An 8,303-nucleotide genomic window follows, 5' to 3' on the forward strand; every position below is an offset into this window, starting at 1 on the left:
GACGTAAAATTTGTTTGTCGGCATGTTTTTGTTTCGTTTGTGTGTGTAAAAGATGAATACATTGGTAAATAAAATACAGGGTAATTATATTGCAAAATATAACTAACTGACATGTTAATTTCTTAGGTGTTTACAATTTGAAATTGTCATTATTACGATAATCCTAATACAGTTAGATTGATTTAAAAGAAGATGTAAATATATTATTTTGCAAATACAATTAATTAAACATGGGTAACATGTATGCTAAAACAACGCGCAGTCATTTTGCGTTAAAATCCAAAATGGAACACTATTTGAAAATCGTAACTTTCAATTTGGCGGGGTCGTAATGCATACTAAATCGACATTTGACATAAATCGCAAACTTTAAGGCAATTTCATGCGACATGGACAATGTCGCGGACTACCGAATTACGGAAACGGCACGAAATGTTTTGATGAAAAAGTTACAAAATAACAAATTAACTGATAAATCATATCACAATTATTAACATATGTATTCGGACCCTCAACCTATCTACAAATAGTTTAAAGCGTCGAATCTCTGCATACATTGACTATTGTGTATACAATATTCAAGCTAAAGCATGAAAATAAATTAATTTAATCATATTGCAACACCCATCGAGTAAATTGTGAATAAAATGCTTAAACGCCAAAATTATAATTCGGGTTTTAATAGTTAAACACTACCACAGTAATCAATGTGTGATCAGACTTATTGAAAAGTGCAAGCGTGTGGAGCTATCCGTCTGTCAATCAAAATAAGATGAATGACAACCCATGGTCATTGTGTACCCAAATAGTACATGTACAAAAGCGATGTATATGCCATCAAAATAATGCATTTTTTTAACACAAACATATCAAAACGATAACTATCACATACTAATAATTTGCATTACATTATAACAGTGTACATGGTTGATTATAGCGCAATCGTCTTGCATTTGTCCCATTTACATAACATCTCGTCAATGTTTATTCTGTCAATCGCGTTAATTCTGAGGCACTGTCTAAGCAAACAAACGATTTCTTCGGGAACTCTGCAGTCAAACGCTTGCGATTTGATTTCAATAAAGTCTACCCACGATTCCTTTATTTGTTGGGCGAGAATGTCATCTTGGAATCCTTTGTATGGAACCTCGAGACAGATGATGAATATAAGGAGGGTACCGAGGCTCCAGACGTCAACTGGTTTAGGCAGGAATGGCTGTTGTGACAGTACTTCTGGCGGGAGATAAGACGCTGTACCGATATAATCCGTACACAGCAACAGCGATCCGGCGTCTGTAAAATAAATGTTAACAGACATTAACGAGTTCTTTACGTAATAAGTGTAATTAACGGAACACAATATATTGTTGATTTTCTTAAGGGCACAATTATAAACATAACAATTTATCATGTATAATATATTATTGATCACACATAAGTATACACGAAAAAAACATATGTGAACATAGAGAAATAACAAGTTAGTGTTTTCATTTCCCTTATTTGTGAAGTCTTTGTTTACAGATTTAGTCTTAATACTAATTAATGATGGCTAAATTACCTTTGATATTAGTTTGTTTAGTAGATGTTATAGGTCTAAATATAGGCTGTGTAAAACGATTTTCTGGAAGTAAACATTGGACCCTGCATTATGCACGTGATACTTCCGAATGCAAGCTTAAAGGGGCCTTTTCACAGATTTTGGCATTTTTTAACTTATTCATTAAATGCTTTATATTGATAAATGTAAACATTGGATCGTAAAAGCTGCAGTAAAAAAATCAAGAATAAAATTAAAAAAAGGAAAAGAACATTGCCCGGAGCAGGTTTCGAACTAGAGACCCCTGGAGTCCTGCCAGAGTCCTGAAGTAAAAACGCTCTAGCCTACTGAGCTATTTCGCCGAATACACACCATTGACGTATTTTACACGTTATATGAGCAATCTTCGTAGTTGCACAAAATTTAACGACAAAAACAGAACTCTCCAAATTATTCAATCGTTTCGCGTTGCAACGCTTTATAATTTTTAGGTTTTAAAATCGTTAAAAGATGCATATAATGGCTATATTAGAGCATGGTAAATGTTCAGTATTACTGTTTCCTCACAAATATCATAACTAAAACGAAAATTTGCGAATCTGAAACAACTTTTTTCAATTTTTTCAATTTACCAAAGCGTGAAAAGATCCCTTTAAAGCGAGATTATACGATTTTCATATGTGTTCAATTGTAATATATTGATAGAAATATGTTACAATAACACAAAATAGGCAAGAAAAATTATACATTGAATACGAATTTCATAAAATGCAGCAAAAACAAATTAGCGCCCCGAGCCGATTGTGACGAAGATATTGCGTACATATTTTCCTACAATAACCGAAGCATTCGTCTTTTTATTAGGATCAGTGTTAGTGTTCGTGTGTCGTATGAATAGATATCGTTGCAGGAATTTAAAGTGAGGCGCTAAACAAAATTTGGATTCACATCGTACATGCATGATTAACATGCTAGCGAATTCGACTGTACAGCCTTTTTCGATTTCAGAATTAAATATCTGACTTATTTCGCATTTTTCGACACATGTTCTTCTTAACTTTTATTTTAATTTATAATGAAATATATGTTTAATAAGTGTTTTTACACATTTTATATAAATTCATAAATATTTGACAAAATCGGATAATCTCGCTTTAACTTCCTTTACGTGGTATAAATACATTATGCTAAATACACATTTCCTCACAAAACATACATTTTATGTCTTAAAGTATGTATTTCGAAAGCATGATATTTAAAATATAATCCGATTGCATTTATAAGAACCGTTTTCGATACAATTTCGGTCCGTCAGATGTCTATAGAATCGAGTTAATGTTAATTGCAGAAAACTACATGTATTAAACGGGCGTTTCGTTATGACTATATTCAATTAATATCTTTAAGTTAACCATTGATTTTACCATAAGCATTTGTGCGGGGATAAATATACAATAATGTACTCGAATGAAGAAGAGCTAGAGACGCTAGAATAAACAAATAAAAAACAAATAAACAATACAGTTTTTTTATCGCAATAATTGTTTATTGTGTACATCGTATTCTAGAAAGTATATTTTACACGTGCACAATTTATTTAAGTGTAACGGAAACTCAACTATATAATAACATTTTGTATTGGAATACGGTTGTTATGAACGATGTAATGTTCTTTAATATATTTCTGACCGTTGCCATATTTAATAGTGCTTATTGCGTGAATATAATATTGCAATATGCGATTACCAGAAATGCACTTGACGGCGAGACCGAAGTCTGCAATCTTGACCACTAGATCGTCGGTCAGTAGAATGTTCACTGGAGTAAGGTCACGGTGTGAAATCTCCATGGAATGACAATACATAACGCCCTGTAGCACTTGGGTAAATATGTCATACTTCTGTCCACGTGGCATGTCTTTGTGGGACAACAAGTAACGCTGAAGGTTTTCGTTTGCAGCGTACTCCATTATGATATTAATTTCATTGACACCAATCACAATATCGTGCAGGGCAATGATGTTCCTATGCTTAAGGCGGGAAAGACAATACAGTTCACTCATGATATAGGCGTCATCTCGAAAGTCCCCGCGGTATTTAATCTGCTTCATTGCATATATCTTCTTCTCTCCTTTGCTTGGACTGATCTTGAAAATGTCTCCAAAACTTCCGTAGTCAATCATTTCTAAGACAGTGAAACTACATATTCCGCTCTCGATCGTTATTCCTGGAGACATTGAGTTAACCCATTATGTTTTTGTGAAGACAGCTTTTATTTCCTGTCAGATTTATCAGCATAATACATGTACATTTATCGATTTACAATGATTTAACTCACGAATATGTCTTAAAAATATACAGCCATATTAAACATGCTGTAATATGATCAATTCAAAGTCGTCGTGCGATTAATGCGCATAATACAAATACGTATCAAGCACGTCTAACTAGTGCACAATATATAACAAACTTTTTACTTTTTTAATCGTAAAAGTCATATCGTTCTAAACGCATTTTTTCAGACATTACAGTACTATCCAATAGCATAAGCAACAACGGTGTCCGTACAGTTTTCTGACAATTTGCGAGATATATGTTTCATATAGGTAATAGGTAGCGTGGATGTAACGCGCCTTGATAAGCACGTGAACCGTTATCCAGCCACACGCGTATAGCGTAAACCAGAGAAACTCGGAAGCCTTGCTGGAAAGTACACTGGGATTTCTCAATAGAAGGCGGTGTTCAATTTGAACAGACAATTTCCATTAACGCACATTTTGCATTTTGTTATGTTCACCAGACTGAAAAATGTTCGTGTGAATTACTATTACCTTATTTCACTATAAGATATAATTTGTTCACCATGATATTTTATGTTGCCCTTATGACGTTCATCGAATTAACATGATTATTTTCAAATATACAACATGAAAGTACATGCAATATGTACCAACCCAACTTGATAGGTACATTTCCTAAGATCGGACTAAGAACGGTTTAAGTGATTTTAACCAATTATAAGGCACAGCGCCTTACGAAGGCATGATACAAATCGAGGCAAGTGCAAATAAGCTTTGAATTCATCGCGTCGTTATTGTATTTTGATAAACGCGAAATATGACAATTTGATTACGTAGTGATCATCATCATAACTATAATGCAACTTCTAAAAAATACTATACTACGATAAAATGGAGTAAATCGGCTACATCGCTGCTCATTCATCAGATTTTAAGACTTAGAGTTACAAACACACTATACCGGCTTCAGTGTTATCACAATCGAAGTAATTGTTTTAAAAATACATGTATAATTGCGCATGAATGATTACATATATATATTTGACCTTGGAAGTAAAATAGCACTTATAATGTGTGTTCCTATAACACACACAGCGTGATTGTTATTGTTTCCAGTTATGTGACATGGCAGATATAAAAATGCGGCGTTGCGATTTTGCCAGAATGTGAGACATGCCAGACATGAGAATGCATCCTTACGTGTATTGTTATCTTACTTCGCGCAAACGCCTACGGATCGTACGTGTGATAAACGGGTTATTTTTATTGTCATACGTCACGTATTTACCATACTGCTTTGACGCAAATAGTTTGACGGTATGCACGTCGTATCATATAACAATTAATCAAAATACGAAATGCGCTTACAGATAAAACAGTTGAGCACAATATATACACTATTATCGTAAAAGTACTTCTATCTTATAGGTATACATATTTCGTCCGTAAATCGATTAAGGGAAACATGTCCTTTAAAAAATGTGTCATGCAATATAATGATGTATTATTCATTCTTCAGTGTTATAAATAAAACACTAAGTTAAAAAGATATGACTCATTACTTCACTGATGCAGGGGTATTGTGAAATTAAGTAATTAAGCAATAGAGAAGATGGCAATTTGCAATGAACACTCAAATAGTTGTAAAGCACCAAATCAATTTCGAAACTATGGGTAGTTTACGCACTAAGTTTTTTTTTTTTTTTTTTTTTTATTTAAACATATTTTATTTCCAAAAAAGTTACACAACTACAGAACATATATAGAAATACAACTGTTTTGAAAAAAGGGTAGGACCTAAAGTTCTAACAACATTATTGGTGGTCTTTCCCTGTTCTGTTATTTACATTGCATATATTCGTGACGATAGCGTGATTTTGTAAAGCTGTAAGTTACATGGTCAAGATTACATTTGTATTAAGAGAGCAAAATACAAGTGCGCAAGTAAAATACAAAAGAAAATCATGGTTTGTAAAGCATTGGAAATAAAACATACAGTACAACCTTGAGATTGTGAAGTCCTGTCCAGAAGAATAAACATAACTATGCGCTACAACAACATTATGAAAAACGCTTTGTCGTCTTAATAAATATCTGAACATTTTTAAATATGAAGCAGTTGGTGTCATTATCTAACATGTCATTACCAAAAAGCATTGTATTGCAATTTATTTGTTCAATTGCGTGTAGGGTTTCAAAAAGAGTAGTACGTTGTTCAGAAAAGCGTGGACAAATAAAAAAGAAATGATACACTGATTCAACTTCTCCACATACGCATAAAGGTGAAGGTTCTAAGTGATTGATGAACAAGTGCAATTTCAAATCGCTACAGTTATTCCTTAGTCGAGCATGTAAAATGGACGATTTTCTATCACCAGTATGAAAATATAAAGGAGTTTCGACATTTGGGAGAAATAATTGTTTCAATTTAATTTTGAATCTTGATAGAGAATCTAACAGTCTTATGTCGCGAGGTAAGTTGTTCCATAGATCGATAGCCGACGGGATAAATGAGCGTGAGTAAAGTTCCGTCCTTCTAGTAACGATTACATAATCATTTGCGTTCCTCAGGTTCCTAGCAGATTGTTGATAGACAGTTGCTGGTAGTAAATTTTGTAAGTAGTCTGGACATAAGCCATTGTGAATTTTGTACATATGTATAAGTTTTAGATACTTCCTACGCTCGGCTAAACTATGCCAGTTGATTTCTGAATACAAGTTAGACAAAGAAACAGATTTTGTGAGACCTGTGACTATTCTTGCCGCTTCATTTTGTATTTTATTTAACATTTCTTTTTCGTAAAGAGCACATCCGTCCCAAACGACACATGCATACTCAAGTAGTGGTCGTAGGTGGGAAATATAAATTTGATTTAATGTTTTTCTTGAGACCGTGTATTTAATTTTTCGCATAATTCCAAGTATTTTCGATGACGATTTTACTATATTAGTGATATGCTCGTGCCATTTGCATTTGAGCTGAGTGTAAGACCGAGGTGTTTGTGGTTTTCTACAAAATTGACCGGTACATTATTAAATAAAACATGTGGTTGGGGAACAGCATGGTGTGATGAAAACAACATAGCCAAGGTTTTATGTGGATTAAAATCTACAAGCCATTGTTTTGCCCAGTTACTTATAACTTGTAGGTCACGGTTCAGATCAATTTCAATGTTATATATATTTGAGGTAGTACATGAGAGGGAAGTGTCATCGGCAAAAAGGCGGGCAGTACATTGAAGGTGCTTGACTATGTCGTTTACATAAACAAGAAAAAATAATGGGCCTAGAACAGATCCCTGTGGAACACCGGCATTAAGCTCTAACGTTTGAGATATTGATGCTCCAACCACGACTTTTTGAGTGCGACTCCCTAGATAACTTTTTATCCAATTAAGTAAATTACCATCAAATCCATTTTGTTTAAGTTTGAAGAGTAGTCCTGTGTGCCAGACGCGGTCGAACGCTTTAGAAATATCACAGAAAACCATGCATGTGAGTTTCTTTTCATCAATACCTTTCGTTATTTGATCAAAAATGTCGATTAATTGAGCGACTGTGGAGTGACCTTTTAAGAAGCCCGACTGGTTGGAGTATATAAGTTTGTTAGCAAGAAGGTGGTTGTATAAATGTTTATAAACTATCCTCTCCATCAGCTTGCCTACGCAACTTAACAATGAGATAGGACGGTAGTTGGAAGGATTATTCGGTTCTCCCTTTTTAAATAGAGGCATTACAATCGCTTCTTTCCATTGGGCAGGATATGTACTTTCGTTAAGTGATTTGTTAAAGAGGATACACAAAGGCTCAGCAATAGAATTACACGTTTTTTTAAGGACAATATGACTTATAAGGTCACCACCGACGGCTTTATTGGTCATTAAGCATTTAATAACATCTATAATTTCCGATTCTGATATGGACAGGTTATATAATTTTGCGTTAGAGATATCTGAGAATTGTGGAAGAACACCGGTTGAGTCATTCAACGACGCAATAGAGGCAAAGTATCTGTTTAAACAGTTTGACTTGTCGGTATCTGACAAATGTACAATAAGATTGCCGTCAGAGTCCGTTGACTGTAAAGGTGGTATCGAATTCGGATGAGAATTTGTTTTTATTAGTTGCTTTAGTGTTTTCCAATATTTTTTTGGATTTGAAGTATTTAGTTCATCAAGAGATGTTTCTAGGTTAGAATAAAACTGTTCTTTCGCATGTTTTATCATGTTATTAACCTTATTTCGAAATTGTTTATATTTGTTCCAGTTAGCAGAAGTAGGATTGTCTATGGATATGTGTTTTTGTCTATCTCGTTTACGAGCCATTGTTCTAATAGAAGAATCATACCATGGTTTGTCATTAGGGCGCACTGTGACAAGTTTGTTTGGAATGCAAAGTTTCATCAGTTCGATAAGTTTGTTCGTAAACATAACAGTTGCTTCATTAACATTAGAATCATGGATA

At 33.9% G+C, this 8,303-nt stretch overlaps 1 protein-coding gene across 1 annotated transcript; it reads right to left on the reverse strand.

The window, feature by feature from the left end:
* Positions 1–931: 931 nt before the first annotated feature.
* On the reverse strand, positions 932–3,722 carry LOC127881468 (testis-specific serine/threonine-protein kinase 2-like). The gene is made up of 2 exons (XM_052429370.1): positions 3,287–3,722; positions 932–1,293 (listed from the first exon to the last, which is right to left on the reverse strand). The coding sequence occupies exons 1-2, from the start codon at positions 3,720–3,722 to the stop codon at positions 932–934; spliced, it is 798 nt and encodes a 265-aa protein (XP_052285330.1).
* Between the last annotated feature and the right edge of the window lie 4,581 nt (positions 3,723–8,303).

This window comes from Dreissena polymorpha, chromosome 5 (assembly GCF_020536995.1).
Source record: "Dreissena polymorpha isolate Duluth1 chromosome 5, UMN_Dpol_1.0, whole genome shotgun sequence".
NCBI lineage: Eukaryota > Metazoa > Mollusca > Bivalvia > Myida > Dreissenidae > Dreissena > Dreissena polymorpha.

Bases quoted from the DNA above. Each gene is read 5' to 3' on its own strand.
- LOC127881468 (XM_052429370.1), bottom strand. From the start codon at position 3,722: ATGATTGACTACGGAAGTTTTGGAGACATTTTCAAGATCAGTCCAAGC. The intron at 1,294-3,286 runs GTAATCGCATAT...TTTATTTTACAG, and splicing joins CGCCGTCAAGTGCATTTCTG to ACGCCGGATCGCTGTTGCTG.